This window comes from Lithobates pipiens, unplaced genomic scaffold, assembly GCF_037356315.1.
Source record: "Lithobates pipiens isolate NorthernLeopardFrog02 unplaced genomic scaffold, aLitPip1_a1.2 Scaffold_13, whole genome shotgun sequence".
In the NCBI taxonomy this organism is placed as follows: domain Eukaryota; kingdom Metazoa; phylum Chordata; class Amphibia; order Anura; family Ranidae; genus Lithobates; species Lithobates pipiens.
The window spans coordinates 10746708-10770652 of NW_027507718.1; the positions used below are offsets into that span (position 1 = coordinate 10746708).

At 43.7% G+C, this 23945-nt stretch overlaps 1 protein-coding gene across 3 annotated transcripts in view; it reads left to right on the forward strand.

The window, feature by feature from the left end:
• TUT7 (terminal uridylyl transferase 7) overlaps positions 1-23945 on the forward strand; it is a 125803-nt gene that overhangs the window by 43845 nt on the left and 58013 nt on the right. For all 3 annotated transcript variants that reach the window (XM_077474830.1, XM_077474828.1, XM_077474829.1), the window contains exons 7-13: positions 2023-2074; positions 9850-9919; positions 11359-11485; positions 14490-14609; positions 15444-15575; positions 22206-22383; positions 22460-23505. In XM_077474830.1, the coding sequence (XP_077330956.1) occupies positions 2023-2074; positions 9850-9919; positions 11359-11485; positions 14490-14609; positions 15444-15575; positions 22206-22383; positions 22460-23505 (1725 nt within the window). The remainder of the gene's footprint in view (positions 1-2022; positions 2075-9849; positions 9920-11358; positions 11486-14489; positions 14610-15443; positions 15576-22205; positions 22384-22459; positions 23506-23945) is intronic.

Genomic DNA, 23945 nt, shown 5'->3' on the forward strand with positions numbered 1-23945 from the left:
TTTCAGCTTGGCAACCCTTTAAAATGTTGTGGCTGCATTTGTAGTTCCTGTTGCTGCGCTTTTTTTTTTTTTCCCTTTACAGCTCTGGTCGGGAGCCACTGTACTAACCATGCGAAGTTAGTCCACCAAACTACCCCACTGAGCTCTTGTGTTCTGACAGGGGGATGGGCTATTGGCTGAGAGTGCTGATCATGAGGAGTCTGGCTGCTGGTTTTCCAGCATGCACGGGCAGAATGTCCGTCATTTTTATTATCGGCCGATAATGGAGCCGAAAGTGGGGCGTGGCCTGGGGGGGGGGGGGGGGGTTGGGGCATGGCCTGGGTGTGTGTGTGTGTGTGTGTATCACCCTTTGTGTAGACTTAACAGTAACCATAAATTCCTCTTATGCACTCTCGGAAGTCCCAGTCGTGCCTCCCATCATGTGTTTGTGTTTGATCACAGCGCCGGGAACATCACAGCTTTCATTTCAATAGCTGTGTGTTCCCGGCCGCATGCCGTCACACACAGCCCCTCCCCCTTGTCTGGGCACTTTGATAGACAGATCATCCGTCAAATCCTGCGGGTGATCTGTCTATCAAAGACCGGGAACACACAGCTATTGAAATTGATGTTCCTGGCGCTGTGATCAAACAGGCGGTGGAGGCGGCTCTCTTCCCTGCACAGGCTGGCTGCAAAATGGGACACAGGCACACTGGCCTGCAATGGGGGACGCCTCCTGTACCGTGTCCCCAGTCTCTGACCACCTCCTTTACCGTGTCTCCAGTCTAGTCCATATGTGGGTTTATAGAGCCATCACTCTGGATAAAAGAAGAATGGAGACATAGCAGCATTGTCAACCTGTGGAGAGAATAGTGTTGGATACACTAGCAGATTTAGATAGATGCGACCAACAAATAAAGCTGAATCCCTGCTAACCATTTTTAAATGGTTTCAGCAACAGTTAAAGTGGTTGTAAAGTCGGAAGGTTTTTTTTTTATTATCTTAATACAATCGGCCAGCTAGCCAATTGGGAGAGGGGGTGGGGCCAAACTGGGACTCAGTTTTTGAATGGACACGGAGCTGCAGCATGGCTTGTGCCCCCATAGCAAGCTGCTTGCTGTGGGGGCACTTGACAGGTGGGAGGGGCCAGGACCATAAGAGAGGGCCCCAAAAAAGGAAGATCTGGGCTGCTCTGTGCAAAGCCACTGCACAGAGCATGTAAGTATAACATGTTTGTATAGTTTTGTTTCTTTAAAAATTACAATCACTTTAAGAGCACCTAGAACATGGGGAGAAGATGTCGAGTCAGGTGAGGGACCTAATGGATGTTCATCATTGTGGGGAGCTAAGTATTTGCAGCTTTAGTAATGCTTTGTCTGAACCCTCTACCTGCCATTTTTACTGGTCAGCTTGGCCTGTTAAAGGAGAAGTCCAGGCTGGGCTTCTAAGTGTCCCAGGAGTGCAATTTGTTTTGCACTCCTGTGACCTGTTTTCAGTGGAGAACGGTCTGAAGTCTGCTCTCTGCTGACTTCGCTGCAATCAGTCGAGGCGGCAAGTCACCCCGACTTCTGAAGTCTGGATCCGCCAGCTTCCTTGACTGATGCCAGTCTCAACGAGCCGCTGAGATGGCCGCTCCCCGCCCCTCCACAGCTCAGCGCTCCTGTGAGTGTGGAGGAGCAGAGAGGAGAGATGCGGACTGTCAGCAGCTCTCCGCTTGGGGAGGTGAGAGAACCAAGTAATCAGCGGTGTTCTTTGGCTCGGTTCTCAGTGCGGAGACACCGGGGGACAGCTGGAGCATTGGTTTGATGCTGCATCCACATAGGGAATTATGAATCTCAAAAACAAACCTACTTCTCTTTTTAAAGCCATGTGAATGGTAATACTTACTGGCTGGATCACTGGGTGAAAAAGGTAAGGGGGGAGGAGAGGCTTGGTGAAAATACATATGCATAATTAAACATTTATTTACATAAAGTTGGTAATAGTATGAGTGCATTACTAAGCTCCTTTGCATTAACGCTTTTTTTTTTTTTTTTTTTATAGATGAATCAGCCAGATGTCCTCTTATTAGTTCAAGATAGCCTGAAACAAAGTGGTAAGTCTTCAGGGTCCAGAGTATTTAGTTTTAACTATTTGGCAGCCTAGGGATTATGCATCCCATCTTGTTCTGCCCGTCCCCCTTTTTGTGCTATTCTATTCTGACAGGGGGACACAAGTATTTTCTCCTCAAGACCTGTTGTACAGACTCCTGTACACACTGACCACAAGTTTGTCAGTTCAGCAGGAATTTCGGACAGTGTGTACCCAGCGTTAATGAGTCAAAACATACAATAATGGGTATAATTGAAGGAAATTACCTATAGATTTTGAGACCAAGGAGAGGGAGGAGGGTTTCCAATAAGCAAGTGACTGCTCTTAGCTTCAAAATGGTGGCCTTAAGCAGGAGTAAACGGGAACAGAGCTGGAGGCAATCTGCGCACACTAAGGCTGGCTGGCCGGCCATACATTATACAAAAAGCCATATAATCTAAAACCATATAATGTCAGACCTAAACCCTTTCGATTTGTATGCAATCGAGCAGGCCCTTGTGCTATATAACTTGAGGTAAATCTAGAGGAAATGGAATGAAAAAATCTATATTGTGTGGCCATCTTAATTTTGATAGCATAACTGTCGAAAGCATGTGCTTTTGTTAAAGAAAGTGAATTATCAAAATGTTTATGGGTAGTGTTCCGCTTTAATTCAGAACTCCTGATCTACAGTGGGGGAAATAATAATTTGATCCCCTGCAGATTTTGTAAGTTTGCCTACTTACAAAGTATTGAAGGGTCTGTAAAAATTATATTGTAGATGTATTTTAAATGATGGAGACCAGAATATCAACAAAAAGAACGATAGAAATGTTATAAATTGAGTTGCAGTTCAGAGAGTAAAAGTATTTTATCCCCCAGGATGGATTGGTTCTTGTAGTTTATTACCAGGTTTGCACACATCTCAGGAGGGATTTTGGTCCACTCTTCACAGATAAATCCTTCAGGTTTCTTTTCTGTCGCCTGGCAACTCGAAGTTTCAGCTCCCCCCATGAATCTTCTATAGGATTAAGGTCTGGAGACTGGCAAGACCTGTAACTTTAGCAGAGAAACGGCCCCAAAGCATGATGATTCCACCTCCATGCTTAACTGTAAGGATGGTGTTCTTGGGGTCATAGTCAGCATTTTTCTTCCTCCAAACACGGCGAGTCGCGATAAAGCGTTTAACCCCCCCCCTCAAAAAAATACTGTTCCTTTAAAGCATGTTATACAGCACAGTGCTTGTGCTGTCTCATTTGGCCCCTTGTATCACCTGGCTGATCCTGCCAGTTTTCTGTACTCCCCTTTGTAAACTCACCACTGTATACAACCCAAAGTATGAAATCGCCATACACACAAGAAACACTTTACAGCTTTCTCTTTTTTTTTTTTTTTTTTTTTTTTTTTTTTTTTTTTTTTACTCAGTTGCAACTATTTTTGCAGATCAAGCAGAGGGAAAAAAAATCTGAGGAAAATATTATGGAATCACCATGTACTTTGCAGATCTAAAACATTTTCATCCTGAAAAATGTAGTCATCGCCAAACATCCTTTCAATTGATGGTATAAGAAAAGTGTCCAAAATCTCAATAGAAACTTGTGCATTTATTGAATATTTAATGACTGTGATCTTCCCCCATACCTTTACCTGACATCCATATCAATGATTGTGGAGAGCTGCAGGTTTTCTTCAGGCAGTTGTCTTCATACATTTTCATTGGAACGGTACCAAACAAAAGTTCCAACATCATCACCCTGCCCAGTGCAGATTGCTAATTAACTGAATACAGTGGGGGGGGATTCCCCTGCTGATTTTGTAGCTTTGCCCACTGACAAATGACCAGTCTAAAATTTTAATGGTAGGTTTATTATAACAGTGAGAGAGAATAGCAACTAAAAATCCAGAAGAACAAATTTCAAAAAAGTTATAAATTGATTTGCATTTTAATGCGTAAAATAAGTATTTGACCCCTTCGCAAAACATGACTTTGTACTTGGTGGCAAAACCCTTGTTGGCAGTCAGAGGTCAGACAGTTCTTGTAGTTGGCCACCAGGTTTGCACACATCTCAGGAGGGATTTTGTCCCACTTTTTGCAGATCCTCTCAGTCATTAAGGTTTTTTTGATACAAGTATCAGTATCTGTGCTGATACGCAGCATTTTTAAGGGTATTGGTAATCGCTGAAATTAACCTATACATTCAAGTTTTTATTTTATTTTTTTCAGCTGTCAGCGGGATTTCCCTGCTAATGCCTGAAATGTAAAGAAATGAATGTCGGTAATTTTATTGGTTAAGGACGTGGCGGCCCCGCTCTTTAACAACCACGTCTGCTGTCCATGGGATTCCCCTCCCCGCCTTCTCCTCCCCTCTCGCCAGCTGTCACTAGGCCTAGACTGGCCGGGGCTGCATGTCCTCTACAGTGCTGGCTTTACTGACGGGCAGGATTATATCTACCGAGGCACCAGGAGGGCAAGGGGGAAGGACTCAGCGGAGGGTGAATGGATGATAATGAGTGTTCAGCTGCCTATCGTACCTCCAAGTCGCGTTCATGTAGAGTGGTGCCCCCTCCCTCCTCTCTCTAGCTGTCTCTCGGGGACTCCACTCACCCCTATCTGTGGCGAATGGATGTGGTGGACTCTGCTTCCCCCAAATTGCTCAGCATCACCCAACCGTAACAGCTCTCCCTATTTTCGTGTGTGTGAGACATGCTGTGTGGTGCTGGTTCCTGTTTGATGATTTGTATGTTGCTCGGACTGCAGTGTGTTGACATCCATCAATGTGCACTGTAAGGCTCTGCAAGCTGGAGGGACGGCGGGGAGGTGATCGCTAAGTGCAGCCCAGAATACACATGATTCCTCTATTCTGCCTATTCTAGATCCCTTCATAGGAATGCAGGTTACGGGAACAAGTTTGGGTTACTGGGGTGAGTCTGAAGGCTGTGCTGCGTGCAGTCACACCTCCACCTAACGTCTGCCTTAGGGATAGGCAAATGAAGGGTTATCTGTCATCTGATCTGTGTGAAGGTCATCCTGTTCTTTCAGTGGTGTTCTCTGAATGATGCAAAAAAAAAAAAAAAAAGTTTGGGGGTTCTAAGTAATTTTACAGCAAAAAAAGATTTTTACATGTAGGAGAGGAGTGCTGGAATTCACCCGTGGTTAATGTGCTTCTTGAGTCACGCCTTTGTTGCCTTGTCTGTGTGTTTTGGGTTATTGTCACGCTGGAATACCCATCCACAACCAATTTTCAATGCCCTGGCTGTACAGGGCCCCGTCCATCGTCCCTTTTTGATGTGGTGAAGTTGTTCTGTCCCCTTAGCAGAAAAACGCCCCCAAAGCATAGTGTTTCCACCTTCATGTTTGACTGTGGGGATGGTGTTCTTGGTGTAATAGACAGCATTCCTCCTCCGCAAGTTCAGTTGATGCCAAAGAGCTTGATTGTCTCATCTGACCACAACACTTTCACCCAGTTCTCCTCTGAATCCTTCACATGGTCATTAGCAAACTTCAGATGGCATGTGCTTGCTTGAGCAGGGGGACTTTGTAGGCTTCAAAATTTCAGCCTGTCACGGTGCAGTGTTACCAATTGTTTTCTTGGTGACTATGGTCCCATCTGCCTTGAGATTCTCCCATGTAGTTCTGTGATTCCTCATCACGCTCCTGATCATTGAAACGCCATGAGGGGAGATCTTGCATGGAGTCCCAGGCCGAAGGAGATTGACAGGTTTTTTTTTTTTTTTTTTTTTTGTATTTCTTCAATTTTCGAGTAATTACACCAACTGTTTTCACCCTCTCACCAAGCTGCTTGGTGATGGCCTTGTAGCCCATTCCAGTTTTGTGTAGGTCTACAATCGTCTCTTTGGACGTCTCTTTGGACGTCTCTTTGGACGTCTCTTTGGCCTCGGCCATGGAGGAGATTGGAATCTGCTTCTGTTGACAGGTGTCTTTTATACAGGTAACATGCTGATATTAGGAGCACTCCAAGAGTGCTCCTAATCTCAGTTTGTTACCTGTATAGAAGACACCTGAGAGCCAGAAATCTTGCTGATTGGGGATCAAACGCTTATTTCACTCAATAACATGCAAATCAATTTATAACTTTTTTTGGACTTCCCATGATGCTCATGCACTCTGCAATGTAGTTGAGCATCATGGGGAAATGTAGTTCAAAAACATCTCTGGTGCCAAGGTTCGTCATCACTGGCCTAGGCCATCTTTATGTAGAGCAACAATTCTTTTCTCTTTCGTTCATTGACGGACACAGCACCTTTTAATCTTGACCTTGGGGTTATATCACCACCTTCAGGAGAGGACTAGGCAGAACATATATAAACAGCAAAGCTGTACAGTACTCCCAGGGGGTGGTCCTACTGGCTATAACCCCTCTGCTACCAGCAGCTCAGTTTTTTGTTTTTTTTTCTGCCTAGTCTAGGAGAAAGACCTGGCTCCCTGTGGGAGAAAGATCCTGGTAGTCTCCCCAGCCTGGCCATCGAGTGTGCAGAACTTAGCTATGCGCTGGGTCGGCCACGACATGCCCCGTCTGATCCAGGAGCGGCCGGTGAGCTATATGCTCTGGAACACACACATGACCGGGCTACTGCTGTCTGTGTGCTGTGGAGGACAGCAACCCTGTACTGCTCAGGTGATGGGTCTGTCCATGGAATGCGTCCAGAAATCCTGGGGTAAGTATGGTTCCACCTGTTTTGGCAGGATGGAGCAGCTGGGCATTCCCTGGGAGGTAGACTAGGGGGTTCTCTCCTTCCCTTTCTCTCCTCCCCGTGCTAATGGGCTGCTGTGTGACTGGGCATAACGGGTGCGCAGCACGTAGCGCGTCGGTAGCCGCGGGCATTTTCCCAGCGGCTGTTGGCGCTTTTGCTGAGGAGGCCGGCAGCCATTTTTTAGTAGCCTCAGAACTGGTTAAACCTGGAACAGCGCAAATCTGACACGGGACACCTTGTGGAAGGCAGAGAGGAGAGCGGACGACAGCAGCACAGCCACAGTACCTGGGTCAGGATGGTAAGTCCTGCGGGGGGCCCCTCAGTCTGTGGCAGCAAGGATGGTGGGCATTTTTTGTTATCTTGGGTCCCCAAGGGTGACGGGCGAGAGTGGGCCAGCATGGAGTCAGAAGCTGGTGTTTCTTTCCCAGACATCCCTGTTATAGCAACCGGTTCCCCTGCACCTGCGGTGCCTAGGGGCGCTCTGTCGGAGGTCCTGGAATCTTTTGTTGCCAAGGTAGAGGCAGTGTGCAGGCGCAAGGGGGGTAAAAAAAATACCCCTCCTCTCTGATTCAGACTCTGGTCCTGCTGTGGCAGGCGGCCCCTGTTCTGACATTTCATGGGATGCAGACCAGGAAAAGCCAGGTGCTAAGGGACCGAGGGCTGTCAGCTTCAGTAATCTCCACTATGCTGAGGGCGCGGAAGTCCTCTTCTCGGAAGATATATCATCATACGTGGAAGGCCTACATCTCCATGTGAGGAGATGGGGTGGCGTCTGCGTACATATTCAGTTTCCAGGATCCTGCTGTTTTTGCAGCGAGGAGTGGATCAGAAACTTGCATTAGGCACCATTAAAGGGGGAGTCACGCAAATTTTTTTATTTTTTTTTTTCAAATACTGCAGCTGCTGACTTTTAAAATAAGGACACTCACCTGTCCCAGGGTCCAGCGATGTCGGCACCCGAGTTCAAACTGTCCCTCGGTCCTCGGATGCTGCTGCCGCCATCTTCAGTAAGGCAATCAGGAAATTAAGCCTTGTGGCTTCACTTCCCGGTTCCCTACTGCACATGTGTCCCAGCAGACAGCGGGATGGGAAGAGGCATAGACTCCTGTGGGAGTTTTCTGCCCAGAACTGGGTGCAAATACCTGTCTTAGACATGTATCTGTACCCTCCCCCTCCCCCCTGAAAGGTGCCAAATGTGACACTGGAGGGGGGGGGGGGAGGGTTCTGAAAAGCGGGGGTTCAATTTCTGTGTGAACCTCTGCTTTAAGGGGCAGATATCGGTTTTGGCTGTCTTTTTTTTTTTTTTTTTTTCTTTTTTTTTTCAGCGACCTTTGGTGACTCATTCGTTGGTGAGTACGTTTGTTCAGGGGGTGCGACATGTGGCCCCGTCTGGTACGACCACCGCTGCCTTCATGGGATTTGAATCTGGTGCTCAGTGCTTCAGAAACCGCCGTTTAGAAACATTAGGGAGATCCCCTTATTAACATTCTCTCAGAAAGTAGTCTTTCTAGTGGCTATTACATCTACAAGGCGGGTTTCTGAGTTGGCGGCCTTGTCATGCAAGTCTCCCTACTTGATCCTCCACAAGAATAAGGCAGGCTTCGTTTCTTCCAAAGGTTGCTTTGGCCTTTCTTCTAAATGAGGACATTGTGCATTCGTCCTTATGTCCTCAGCCGTCACATCCCAAGGAGGTTGTTTTGCATTCCTTGGACGTGGTCCAGGCTCTGCGGGTGTATCTGTCTGCTGCGGCTCCTTTTCGGAGGTCGGGCTCCCTGTTTGTATCGGTGGCTGGTCCGAAGAAGGGCCTGGTGCTCTCGTAGGCCACAATTTCTAGGTGGATCAGACAAATCGTGGTTCAAGCGTATGCCATAAGGGGGCGGGCGCCCCCCTTTCCTGTCACGGCACATTCTACCAGGGCAACTGATGCACCCTGGGCTTTCCGACATCAAGCGTCCGTTTATCAGGTGTGTAAGGCGGCAACCTGGTCGTCCATTCACACTTTCACTAAATTTTACAAGATTCATGTGAGCGCATCTTCGGATGCATGCTTTGACCGCAAGGTTTTGCAAGTGACTGTTTAAGGTTGCAACTCCTGAGTTATTTTGTTATGGGTGAAGTTTATTTTCTTTCGGTTCCCACCCCTCGTGTTTGACACTGCTTGGGGATGTCCCTAAGGTCAAGATTAAAGGTGCTGTGTCAATGAACGGAAGAAAATAGGATTTTTGTACTCGCCGTAAAATCCTTTTCTCTGAAGTTCATTGATGGACACAGCACCCACCTCTCCTATTTGTGCTGCTTTTTGATGCACTGAGCTGCTGGTAGAGTGGGGTTATAGCCAGTAGGACCACCCCCTGGGTGGTACTGTACAGCTTTGCTGTTTTTATGTGTTCTGCCTAGTCCTCTCCTGAAGGTAGTGATATAACCCTAAGGTCAAGATTAAAGGTGCTGTGTCCCTCAACTTCAGAGAAAAGGATTTTTCTCTGAAGATTAGAGAAAATCCTATTTTTTCAGATCCTCTGAGTTCTTTGCTATGAGGTGCCATGTTAAACTCAGTGACCAGTATGAGAGGGTGAGAGCGACAACACCAAATTTAACACACCTGCTCCCCATTCCTATTTTTGGGGGGATTGCAAATTTACACGGTTATACGTGCTGTACACTCGATACGTTACATTGTAGCAAAGTGTCATTTCTTCAGTGTTGTCACATGAAAAGATAAAATATTTACAAAAATGGGAGGGGTGTACTCACTTTTGTGAGATGCTGTATCTTAAAAGTAAACCCCCCCCCCATTAAAATTTAGTCTGTCCTTGAAAGATAAGTTCACTTTAAAAATCATTGTGCCCCTTCTAGGCTATGTAACAAAATAGAACTGTATTTTAGAATCTTTAGATGCTGTTCATTGGGCCTGGGGACATTGTTTATCGCCTTCAGTGCTCTTTCTTAACCTGCACCAAGTTGCATAGGAGGGAGGTTATCTTATGTTTACAGTACAGGTATGTTTTTGTGAGCGAGATCAGACTTGCCTTTTTATTTAACAAGCGTAGGTTTTTCTCTAACATGTATATCCATTTTTTAAAATTCTAGATTTGTTCGTAGACTTTGATGCCGACTTCCATGCAAGAGTGCCTGTTGTGGTTTGTGCAGAAAAGAGAAGGTTAGAACACTTTTTGTACCCACCCCAACTATTCTGAAACGTGTGTGTATATATATGTATGTATGTGTGTGTATATGTGTGTGTGTATGTGTATATATATATATATATATATATATATATATATATATATATATATATATATATATATATATATATATGTATATGTATATGTATATGTGTGTGTGTGTGTATATATATATATATATATATATATATATATATATATATATATATATATATATATATATATATATATATATATATATATATATATATTTATTAAAATGTGTTTTGGTAATAACACTGTATGCACACCGGACGTTTAACTCTCCTAGAAGCCAGCAGCGTTTTTGCAGGAAAAAATGTCTGACTCTTGTAGTCTAAAGCTTGTATTGTCTAGCTTTTACAAAGTTTTTTTTAGCTTTTACAAATATCCAGCTCTTGGGCGCTTAATTCATTTAATTGGCCAGAATAAATGTATTCTGGCCATTGAAATTGATGCTCAAGCATTAATGCACCTAGCCTCAAACATTTCTGCCCAAACGCTGCTGTTCCTGGACGCACTGGCAGTGGGTTTTTTCCTGCCTCTAAAAGCCGATGTGTGCATGGACACACAGGCTAACATGCAGGGGAGTATATAGGCAGGAAATAAATGCCAGGCGCCCCTAGGAGCAGCTGTAAAAATGTTCAGTGTGCATGAGGCCTGAGACCTTGTTCACACTGAACATTGCTTTTGAAATCACGCAAGGTCATCTGATCTTGCATGATTTCAAACTGCATTTTAATCCATCTTCAGGGGGGACTTGAAAGACATCTGTGCGGGTTCATGCACCGATGTCTATTGAAATCGCCCCGACATTGACAAAAGTAGTGAAGGAAAACTATTTTTGGAAATCGGTGTTGTGCCACAAAGTCGGCGTCGCACTGATTAGGATGCTCCTATTGCCGTCAGGCTCCGATTTGACGTGTGAGTTGACCTGTCAAATTGCACCGATGTGAACAGGGGCTAAAGCTGAAGTCTAGGCAAAAAGGATGTGGCTCATTTGATAAACTCCTGTATTGCCCTGAATAGGTGCCAAAATATGTGCTGGAACTGCCCTTACTGTTTTTAGCTGGTACACTGGCTAGCTGCCTCAGTGATTATTGCTAGCAGCTATAACAGCCACTAGCAATAATTCCATGTAAAATCCGGCAGGCTAGTTGTACCCAAGTTAATCCAACTTGGGTATATGCAACATGACCGTCCACTGAGTCTTGGCTGGTTCCTGCTGAATGAGCAGGCTTTAGTTTTACATTAGCTATTTGCATAGATGACTTGCTAGTGTTTGGCTTCACACAGTAACCTTAAAGATATACTGCACCTTTTTGGTTTCTCTACAGTATCCAATTTACTTACTATATAACACTAAGGAAAATCTTAATTCTTTCTTTTTCAATAGTGGCCGTCTTTGTAAAGTAAGTGCAGGCAATGAAAATGCTTGTCTCACCACCAACCTGCTCACCACTTTGGGCTTTTTGGAATCAAGGCTCATACCTCTGGTTGTGGCTTTTAGATACTGGGCAAAGGTAAATGCTCTTAATGTTATGCAGTTTTATTCTTATGAATCATTTTGAATGTATTGCTGATTTAGTTAAACTTGAAAAAAGTGTGCACTGATCTTGGAAAGTTCAATAGATGTATAATGGCATGATAGGACCACAGTATAGTTTAGAAGACCTTTTTAAAGTTCCTCACTTTAGGTAATCCATATTGATGTCTACGTCTGGCACATGTGTGGGGATATCTAATGTGTCGCACAATATACTTTTTGGTTTCAATTGGAGCTGCAAGATTCTGGATAAAATGAGAATCACATTTTTTTTGCTTAGAATAAAGATCATGATTCTCAGCGTAACGTCTTTCACATGATACAAAAGCATTGGGCTAACCTTACTGTTTGGTTTGTGTGTGTGTGTGTGGGGGGGTTTTTTATTTTATTTTTTTATTGAAGTGTATTTTTTCCCCAAAAAATGTGCGTTTGAAAGACTGATGTGCAAATACATTGTGACATTAAAATATTGCAATGACCGCTATTTTATTCTCTAGGGTCTCTGCTATAAAAAAAATATCTGTGTGTCTATATGTTTGGGAGTTCTAAGTAATTTTCTAGCAAAAAATACTCGTAAGCAACAAGTGTCAAAAAGGTTTAGTTTTTAAGTGGTTAAATTGACCTCATACAGGTCCTTCTCAAAAAATTTGCATATTGTGATAAAGTTCATTATTTTCTGTAATGTACTAATAAACATTAGACTTTCATATATTTTAGATTCATTACACACAACTGAAGTAGTTCAAGCCTTTTCTTGTTTTAATATTGATGATTTTGGCATACAGCTCATGAAAACCCAAAATTCCTATCTCAAAAAATTAGCATATCATGAAAAGGTTCTCTAAACAAGCTATTAACCTAATCATCTGAATCAACTAATTAACTCTAAACACCTGCAAAAGATTCCTGAGGCTTTTAAAAACTCCCAGCCTGGTTCATTACTCAAAACCGCAATCATGGGTAAGACTGCCGACCTGACTGCTGTCCAGAAGGCCATCATTGACACCCTCAAGCAAGAGGGTAAGACACAAAGAAATTTCTGAACGAATAGGCTGTTCCCAGAGTGCTGTATCAAGGCACCTCAGTGGGAAGGAAAAAGTGTGGCAGAAAACGCTGCACAACGAGAAGAGGTGACCGGACCCTGAAGAAGATTGTGGAGAAGGACCGATTCCAGACCTTGGAGGACCTGCGGAAGCAGTGGACTGAGTCTGGAGTAGAAACATCCAGAGCCACCGTGAACAGGCGTGTGCAGGAAATGGGCTACAGGTGCCGCATTCCCCAGGTCAAGCCACTTTTGAACCAGAAACAGCGACAGAAGCGCCTGACCTGGGCTACAGAGAAGCAGCACTGGACTGTTGCTCAGTGGTCCAAAGTACTTTTTTCGGATGAAAGCAAATTTTGCATGTCATTCGGAAATCAAGGTGCCAGAGTCTGGAGGAAGACTGGGGAGAGGGAAATGCCAAAATGCCTGAGGTCCAGTGTCAAGTACCCACAGTCAGTGATGGTCTGGGGTGCCATGTCAGCTGCTGGTGTTGGTCCTCTGTGTTTTATCAAGGGCAGGGTCAATGCAGCTAGCTATCAGGAGATTTTGGAGCACTTCATGCTTCCATCTGCTGAAAAGCTTTATGGAGATGAAGATTTCATTTTTCAGCACGACCTGGCACCTGCTCACAGTGCCAAAACCACTGGTAAATGGTTTACTGACCATGGTATTGCTGTGCTCAATTGGCCTGCCAACTCTCCTGACCTGAACCCCATAGAGAATCTGTGGGATATTGGGAAGAGAAAGTTGAGAGACGTAAGACCCAACACTCTGGATGAGCTTAAGGCCGCTATCGAAGCATCCTGGCCTCCATAACACCTCAGCAGTGCCACAGGCTGGTTGCCTCCATGCCACGCCGCATTGAAGCAGTCATTTCTGCAAAAGGATTCCCGACCAAGTATTGAGTGCATAACTGAACATAATTATTTGAAGGTTTTTTTGTATTAAAAACACTTGTCTTTTATTGGTCGGATGAAATATGCTAATTTTTTTAGATAGGATTTTTGGGTTTTCAGGAGCTGTATGCCAAAATCATCAATATTAAAACAAGAAAAGGCTTGAACTACTTCAGTTGTGTGTAATGAATCTAAAATATATGAAAGTCTAATGTTTATCAGTACATTACAGAAAATAATGAACTTTATCACAATATGCTAATTTTTTGAGAAGGACCTGTATACAGAAGTTCTTCCCTTTTGATCAAAAAAACTAAGATACTTTGTATCTCTCCTTTTTTTTCTCAGCGCTGTGGAATGTTGATAAACATTTGTCTGCATTTTTTAATATGTTTTAACTGCTAAGTTTTAAATGGTAAAAATAAACACAGAAGATCAGAATTCTTAATTTTTGTGTGACATACAGAGCAGAACCCATCTATGTGATAGTAGTGAGGTAGTGACCCCTGATGTCACCAGTCCACACAGATCATGGACACCTTGTGAATTTTGTACTGCCATAGGGATTCAAAAGACTCCAATCTGGAAGTGCAATATCACCAGTCAAGTCTTGAATCTAGTTATGGCCCAGGTCTCGCAAAGCAGGCTGTACGTTGTTCTTGCCAAATTACTCCTGTAAATGGAGTGCCATTCAAAAAAGACAGTTATGGTCAGTGTTTGACCCCAGGTTTTATTTTCTTGAATGGCTCTCCATTTACAGAAGTAAACACTTGACCATAACTGTCTTTTATTTATTTATTTTTCTAGTACTCAGTCCTCAGTGTCCAATAGCGGTAGTTTAATTGTAAAATGGCAGTGGCTCTGGCAAAACTGATTTCTATTGAATCCTACATGCAGTGTGTGTTAAGTATTGGGACTTTTTGAGCACACACTTTGTTACTTTTGCTGCCATATAGACACCTCCTGTCTCCCAGGGTTTTTTTTTTTTTTTTTGTTATTCCATTTCTTTTGTATTTAACATTCTCTAAACACTTTGTCTGCAGCTCTGTGGCATAGACAGACCTGAAGAAGGGGGCTTGCCGCCATATGTTCTTGCTCTCATGGTTGTGTTCTTCCTTCAACAAAGAAAGGAGTCTGTTCTACCAGTGTATTTGGGATCATGGGTATGTACTGTCATTTTGCAATAATCTAGATCTTTAAAATTCCAGGGTGATGGTAATCAAGATGTATTTAGAGTTGCACTGTAGAACACACAACACTTATATTTTTCTCCAGGAGCAATTTTACCTGCAAAAGTATTTGTATTTCTGTCTTGAGATTTACATTTATGCTGCAGCATACATTGTCTAAGAGGACATTAATTTTCTCTGCCACAGTTCAGTTGCACTTACAGGACAGTGAAAGGAGATGTAGCACACTGAGATTGTAGCATGAGATGATAGTTTTATCAATCTACTGTACATTCTGCTGTCAGATGTCTCTTGTTGGCACATGAGCACTGCAGCACACCTGACTAGCTCCTTGTGCTGTTTCTCCCTCTGCCTGAGCTCTGTTGTACAGGGACTCTAGGTGGTTGACAACATCATATTCAGTTGCTTCACTGCTTGCATAAAAAATAAATTTACTAGTTTCTTGATAAATACAGAGCTGCAATAACTTGAGTTGTGTGGTGTGTTTTTTTTTTTTTTTTTTTTTTTTTTTTTTTTTGTTCAGCTTTAAATGACTGGAAATGCACCTTGCTGTAATCTTCATGTGCAACTTAGAAATCCAATAAATCTGCTTCAGTGTAGAAAAGGGAACTTTAAATCACAGATAAGAAAAAAAAAAACAATCTGAAAAAAAGTTTATTCGCTAAAGTCTCACTTTTTAGCTTGGGGAGAGTACAAAACAGTCTGCCAGTTCCCTCACTGTATAAATAGTTTGACCCAGACCGACGGCAAAAGAGGCTTTTAAAACTGAATACCAGCTTTGAAAAGGTCTTGCGTTTTCTTTTTCAGATTGAAGGCTTTTCTGTGTCCAAATTGGGACAGTTTAGCTTGGGTGAGCTTGACAATGAGTTTGTGAATTGGATACAGACTGCTGGAGATGGCGAGAGTCTCCTAAATGAACCATGCCAGTTAAAAGGAAAAGTAAGTAGTTTTGTTTGCACTAACGGACATTCAGCAGCAAAGTAAAATAAAAATATTTTCCTAGAAAGAATGTAATAATCCAAACTTTTTGTAGTTGGACTTAATTTTTATTAAATTGTCACTACCTGTTTTTAAGCTTTTATATAAAATCAAAATCCCAAATTTGAAACCCATGTATTGAAATGCATCATGTAAAAGAAAAGTCTGCCTAATTTTGTTTTGGCTGTAAGCTTATGGATTTTGTTTAATCATTGGATGTTTAAAACGTTTGGATTTTCGAGAGCAAATTCAATCACAGCTGATCACACCCAGCAGAATTAATCCAGATACTCTATAGATACTCTAGCTTGAATCTATTTGATGCTTTTGACTGACCTATCTGTGCTTTAAAAAGAGTTTCTAATAACGCTTTTGAACTTACAACTTGGAAAATATTTTCTAAGTTTACATGAAACTACATCCTGCACCTTAGCCCAGTTCTTTCTGGTGTACGTTGCCCATTATATCCTCTTGCGTATAATTTAAAATACAAAATATTGTGCTTTTCACATCTTCACACACCGTGCAGTTTATAGTAGAGATACAGTTTGCAAACTGGCTTCTTGCCTTTCCTGAATAGTACAGCTCCTGGTGTACGTCTAGGTCAGCCTTTTTCAACACCGAGGAACCCTTGAAATAGTTCTCTGGTCTCGGGGAACCCCTGCTACAATTTAGAAATCTACAACTCATAATACATGAATGGGCCTTACACTTGTGGTCATTAGGAAGAATTGCCTCCTTACAGATGGCTAAAAAGATCAATGGCGTGAGGAACTTGTCTGAGAGGCAGAAATTGCCAAATGCTGAAGGAACCCCTAGCAACCTCTGCAGGAACCCTGGTCTAGGTGAAGTTCTGTTAAATGCTAATTTTGTTGATCAGCCATTCATAAATGCTGTTGATTTGCATCTAATAGAACTTAAGCGCTGATGTCTTCATTATGCTGGGAGTTGTATTGTTTGCGAGAGCACTTTGGAAACTCTTAAAGGAAAGTTAAAGTGGAACGTTAATTAGAAAATTAAGTCCTGCTAGATTACTTCTGGCTGGCCCCTTTTGCAGGTATAGCTATAGAAGAGAAAAAAAGATTTTGGAAGAGACTGGAGTTCCCCCGCCCCCCCTTTTTTAGGTTTAGGCCGTTTCCAGGGAGAACATGATATATAAAATATTTGGGGTGTGGGGTCCCAGAGGGGAAGATCGGGGGGGGGGGGGGCTAGCACAAGGGAGGGGCCTTGGCTATCTTCCCAAGTTCACAGAGCTTGAACAAAAAATTAGACATTCAGGAGATCAGAACAGTGGTAGCCTAATGTGGGGCACGTCCATCATCAATACCTCAGCTGTCGTCCTCCACTTCTGTGCCCCAGGCATCTATCCAACCTGACCATATCTTATCAAATTTGCCAGGGCAGTTTCGGTTGGCATAGGTAAGCTTATATAATGGCAACACTGAGCTCAGTTTTATGCGCCATGAGGACACCGTGGGAGGTGTAGCATCCTTCCAATGGAGGAATATTTATCTGCGAGCATAAAAAGTAGCATAATTCGGGAATAGTCTAGTATATTTGCCCCTTATCCTAGAGTCAAAAACATTTTAGCAGTAACATTTTGGGGTCTGTTCCCAGCTCTAGGGAAGTAACCCGGCCAAGGGTGTCGGCTATCTCTGACCAGTAGTGTCCAAGGCGGGGACAGGACCATGTCATATGGAAGGAGGCGGATCTCAGATCACATCTAGGGCAGGCCATTGGGGTGTTGGGATTCATAATTAACTGATTTGGAGTGTAGTAGGCTCTGTGGAGGAACATGACCTGCATAAATCTAGCTCTGGCCGAGATCATGTTGGTGACAAAGCAAAAGACACATGCCTCCCATTCCTCTGACAGATCTTGGATGTTAGATTATTTTCACTTATCTAGGGTTTTTTCAAGCTTCTTCAAGGGGGCTATGGAAAGGTGGCTATACAGGGAGGAGAGGGGTTTATCTATGATCTTGGCAGTAGGTAGTCCCTCCACAGAGTCTGATTTCAGTATGAGTTGCTCTGGGAACTGTTTCCTATATGCATTTCTAAGCTGGTAGTATCGAAACAGCATCCACCCCGGTAGTGAGTAGGCATTTTTGAGATCAGAGAAGAATTGGAATTTACCTCCCGTAACTATATGCTTCAATTTGACTATCCCCTTCCTTGCCCAGACCTGGAGGTCTGGAACAGTATTCATGTGTGGTAGGTTGGTATTGCCCCAGAGAGGAATGTGGGGAGAGAACATCCCAGGGGAGGTAAAGTGGGTCCTGGCTTTATTCCATACATTAATGGTTGTGCTCATCAGCTGTGCAATGCCAGGGTGAGATCTCGCCCCCTTGAACACCACGTTACTAAGGGAGGCGTACAAGCCCATTATGGCCGTCTCCAAGGTCCCTGCTGGGTTGTCTTGTAATTGGGGAACACCACCATCTGACCGTCAGCAGGACAGCTGCCCAGAAGTAGATCTGAAAATCTGGTAGGGACAGGCTTCCCTGGGTGACGGGGAGCTGAAGGGTGGTAATGGCTAGCCACGGGGGTCTTTTATTCCAAACAAAGGAAAATATTATACTTTATCTTGGCGAAGAATGAGGGTGGAGGGATCAAAGGGGCATTTCGAAAAAAGTAAAGGAACCTGGGGAGATAGACCATCTTAACTAGGTTTACCCTACCACTGGTGATAGGGGGAGGGTCCTCCAGGTCATACATTTCTGCAAGAAATTTTTAAGTAATGGTTGAAGGTTGAGCTCGTAGTATGAGGACAACGGAGTTCCAACCCTGACCCCTAGGTATTTAAATTCAGATGTTCAGTTTAGGGGGGTGCCTGTTGCTGGGTGGTGATCTAACGCATTTAGTGAAAAAGGTGATTTCCCCCAATTGACCTTAATGCCTGAAAATGAGCCAAATTCATATATTTGAAGCACTGGTGGGAGGGAGGAGATGTCTTTAAGGAAGAGGAGGGTATCATCGGCATATAAGGATATTTTATCAGTTATTACACCGACTTGGATTCCCTGAACTGAACGGGCACGTCTAATACAAGCTGCCATGGGCTCCATGGCTAGCGCGAACAGTCCAGGAGATAGTGGTTGTCCCTGGACAGGGGAAAAGGCTGGGAGAGTGAATTATTTGTGCGTATACGGGCCGTGGGATTGTGGTATAGCATCTGGATCCAACTGATAAAACGAGGGCCAACCCCGAATTTGCGAAGGATCGCCCAGCGTTAGCGCTACTCAACCGAGTCAAAGGCCTTTTCGGCGTCTAAGGAGGCGACTGCCTCCCGACCATCCCTGCTTGCCCTAGAGAGATGTGTAAGGAGGCGTTGAATGTTTGTCGGTCCCCCTGCCTGGCATAAATCCAGATTGGTGCACCATTGCTGTAATCGGTGTTCAATTGACCAGCCAACATCTTGGCCAACAACTTGGCATCCACATTAAGAAGTGAGATCGGGCGGTACGAGGAACACTGTTCAGGTGGCTTACCAGGTTTAAGGATGACCACTAGGACTGCCTCAGCCATTGTTGGGGGTAATGAATTCCCTTCCATGGCTTTGCATCACTAGTTTGAATGGTGGTAGTATTTCCTCTGCATAAGTTTTAAAGAGTTCGGCAGGTATCCCGCCTGAGCCTGGCATTTTGCTATTTTGCAAGGAGGCTACTGCCCTCTGCAACTCCTCCAATAGAATAGGGCCTTTTAAATGTGGATGTCGGGCAAGGGAGATCCACCCAGTCAAGGTATGTCTGCAGTTCTTTGTCCGTGCACTTAATTTGGGAACCATAGAGCTGATAGAATGATGCGAATCTGTAGTTAATGGAAGAGGGATCTGTTAGGCATCCCATCTGAATCGCAGATGTTCGAGATAGTCACCGGGGAGGAGTTTTCCCTCACTAGCCATGTCAGCATGCTGCCAGTCTTCTCCCCGTGCTCAAAGATTCTTTGGGACTGATGTAAAAATTTTAGTTTTGGTGTCTGATGTTCGTAACAGGAGAACATCTTAGTGCTGCCTGAAAGTTGGAGTATGCCCTCGGAGTCTCCGATTCGGAGTATTCCTCCTCAAGTGCTGCCACTCTCTCCTCCGCCTTTCGAGTCTTCTCCCTCAGATCCTTACAGATATGTGACTGCAGGCTACCCCCGGTGAAGGCCTTGAATGCGTGCCAAGATGTGATGAGAGATACTGATTGATTCAATTCCCGCCAATATTGCATCGCTTCAGACCTATACGGTTCTGATAGTGTAGAATCCGACAGCCAAAACCTGGACAGCCTCCACAGATTTTCCCCCGGCATGCAGGACATGCACAGCTTCAAGGCTAGTGGGGCGTGATCGGATATACGAGAATGGCGATGTCCCTGACCCTGGAAAGGACAGAGCCCCCCCCGCATAGGCAAGTTCTATACGTGAAAGGGTTTTGTGAGGCGGAGTGGCATGTGTAGGTCCTACGAGAGGGGTTACGCCATCTCCACACATCGGTCAGATTTGAAGCTTCCGCCCAGGAGAGCAGCTCAGATGATGAGCCCGCTCCGGGTGAGAGTCTGTCCATCCCAGGGTCCGGGGCTAGGTTGAAGTCCCCCTAGAATCACCACATTATCTGTGTCATAGGTGGCAATTTGAGATAAGCTGGTTAAGTAATCTTGTGGACGCCTGGGGGGGGGGGGGCGGGGCGCCCAGATACAGTTCCACCACCAGCTCCAATCTGTCTACCATGGCATGGAGTATGACAAATCGACCCTCTGTGTCTAGCTCGAGTGCCAGCAATCTAAACAGTAGAGATTTATGAGTAATTGGTGTATTTGGAGTGGTACTGATGCCCCACCCAGGGCAGTCTAAGGCTCAGAAGCTTACTGCCCGTCAAGTGGTCTCCTGCCGTATACATATTTGGGGATACGTTTTGAGAAACTGAAACACTAATGACCTCTTCACAGAGGAGTTCAACAATAGTACAGTCAGCCATAATCCGCTAATGGTAAATTTTTATGCCGTGGACATTCACTCAAAATTAGATGCAAAGTCCAGACCCCTATGTGTCAGGACGTGGCATCCCAAATATCTAGTGACATACCTTGCCAATGAAATCAATTAATGCCCAAGTGCATCAATTGTGTTTTTTTTTTTTTTTTTTTTTTTTCTATGAAACCGCAATTGCTAGTAGAAAAGGTGTTTAGGAGAGGTGGGCAAATGCCCTGTGTGCATGAGGCCTAAATCTTGCCTGTTCCCAATGTGCAGGTGTGCATTGTTACCATAAGAGGGCAGTATAATTCGTATCCTTAAGAGGTTGTAAACCCTTACAGACCACTTTGACCTACAGGTAAGCCTGCATTAAGGCTTAACTGTAGGCGCAAGAAATATCTCCTAAACCTACACGGTTTAGGAGATATTTGCAAAAGACAGGCACCGATGTCTACGGCGCATGCGCCGTAGATGGTGGCGTGCAGGTGCACTGAGCATGCGATTGCTAATGGCGATCATGCCATTAGCAGCAGCTAGCGCGCGTGTGATGCCATCTTGGCTCCGGCCAGTCACAGTGCCGGAGCTGCAATACCCTGAAGGAAGATGGACACTTTCTAGAAGAGGGGACAGCGGTGGCATTGCTGGCTCCTGTGTCAGGTAAGTGATGCATAGTAGCCCATTATGCTTAAGCTTTGCAGGGAAACAGGAATTAAAACCCATCAGGGTTTACTTCCTCTTTAGTTTACATGTATATAGAGCCTGGACTCTGACCTGTACTTTCAAAGTCCAATCTCTGTCCAAATCTTGTAGACTTAACCTCTGTAACACGTCCAAAATATGCCACTTTTTAACCATTGAAACCACTAAGGGACTTATTCACTCCCTTGTTCTTTCTTGCCTTGCCTTGACTTGACTAGAACTCCCTCCTCTTAGGCCTATTTCTTTGCAAGCTAGCCCCTCTTCAGTCTGTCATGAATGCTGCTGCCAGACTCCTCTACCTTACTAACCGATCAGGGTCTGCCACCCCTCTCTGCCAAGCCTTCCACCGGTTTTCTATTGCCCAACAAACGTAAAAACATTAACAAGAACATACAAAGACATTTACAACTCTGCCGTGAGTTACATCACCAATCTTGTCTCCAAATAGCACCCAAACCCTCCCCTCCATTCCTCCCTAGCTCTCCTGCTCTCAAGCTCCCATGTCTTCTCCCATGTCTTCTCTCATGCTTGTCTCCAGGACTTCTCCAGAGCTTCTCCCATCCTTTGAAACTCCCTACCCCAATCTGTCCAGCTATCTCCTACTCTGTCCACTTTTAGGCGATCCTTGAACTCCTTTTTTTCAGAGAAGCCTATCCTGCCTTCAGCTAATAGCTAAATCTTTTATTTCTCCTATGAGTTCATCCCGCAGTTACTACTTTTTTTTTTTGTTTCCACCAACCTCTCCCTATTAGACTAAGCTCCCAAGAGCAGGGCCCTCCTAACCCTCTTGTATTGAATTGTATTGTTGCTGTATTGTCTCCCTTTTTATATTGTAAAGCACTGTGCAAACTGTTGGTGCTATATAAATATATTATATGTGGTCTACGGCATCACAGCACACAATTGAGTCTGAGTATGTATTTGATTATCTTTGCAGGTTCCTGTCATCTTTCCTGTAAAACAATGTTCTGCTTCTGTTGGTCGGCTGTGGGTTGACCTGTTAAGATTTTATGCTTTGGAGTTCAATATGGGTGACTTTGTCATCAGTGTTCGTGTTAAGGAGAAAATATCTAGAGAACTGAAAGACTGGCCCAAAAAACGTATTGCTGTGGAAGGTAATATTGCTTTTCTGGTCTTAAATACCTAATATACATCGTAAAAAGTCTAACCATGTTCCTTTTTTAAATGTAGATCCATACTCCGTTAAGAGAAATGTTGCAAGATCCTTGAACAGTCAGTTAGTGTTTGAGTTCATGCTTCACTGTTTGAAGGCTACATACAAATATTTTGCAATGCCACAAAATAAGTCTCAGAAACTCACAAAAAAGAAGCCCACCAATTCCACTTTAAAAGGCATACAAAGGAAGACTGATGGTGAAAGTGAACCACAATCCAACCTTGTTCTTGATGCAAGTCAAAAACTGGAGCGTTTGGCTATAGACAACACATTGAACACTTCTGCAGTTGGCATGAACCACTGTGAAGGCATAAACCGTAAAGCAGTAAATAAAAAGCTAATGTTTGAAACGCTTCCTGATCTTGCTAGTGAAGATTATTATATAACAGAAAAAACTCTGGCAAACCCTAAATATGCCATCCAGAGCTGTGAAGAGCTAGCTAGTGCTCATGAAGGGTCTGATAATGACCTCCCTGTACCAAAGGAAAAGAGACAAAGTGATTACATTTTGATCGGCCATGGCTTTGATGAGGACAGTGAGAGCGGTGAGGCTCATGTGGCAGGAAATGAAGAAACTGACAGCCTTTCTGACTTTGAAGGGGGAGCTGAAGGTCATGACTTTAGTTTGGAGAGTACAAACATGTATGCTGGAAAGGTGGACTTAGATGAAGAAAGCACTGAGGGAACTGATGAACTAGAGGAGATTGCACATGATTTTGAGACCCAAAGGTTTGATCTGGCAGATGTGAATAATTCTGATGAGGATGACGATGATGAGGAAAATAGCTTGCTTTTGAATCGCAGAGAGCATTTGGATAGTCTTACAGCAGATGAAGAGCTGGAGAATACATATACAGGTTCAGCAGATGATCTGTTGTCTGACGATGACCAGCAGACAGAACCTGTGTCTAAGATTTTACAAGACCATGCAAAAGGCAATACAGAACTTTGTGATACTTTAGAAGATGAAGATCCCAAGCAATTAGCCACTGAAAGCTGCAGCACCGAGGATGCTATTCTATTTTATGAATTTAACAAGCCTACTTTCACCAGGGGCAAGGTATGAATAAATTCTAATATATATATATATATATATATATATATATATATATATATATATATATATATATATATATATATATATATATATATATATATATATATATATATATATATATATATTATATATATATATATATATATATATATATTGTATGGGATAAAGGCAGAATTAATTGAATTGGGTAATTAGATCTTTGTGGGTTTAGATCTGCTCTGTCAGCAGAAGACATTGGTGAATCTGCTGTAATATTCAGACCACCACATTTTCACCATTCATCTTCTGAGGTTGTCAGATTTTTTTTTTTTTTCTCTCATATACAGGACCTACATCTAAAAAGTTACATTTAAAAGTGGTCCCCAAATCTAGTAGTTGTGATGCACAAGCCTGTCATTTGGGGACAAGGAGGCGGTAGGGATGCTGAATGCCATACTAGCATT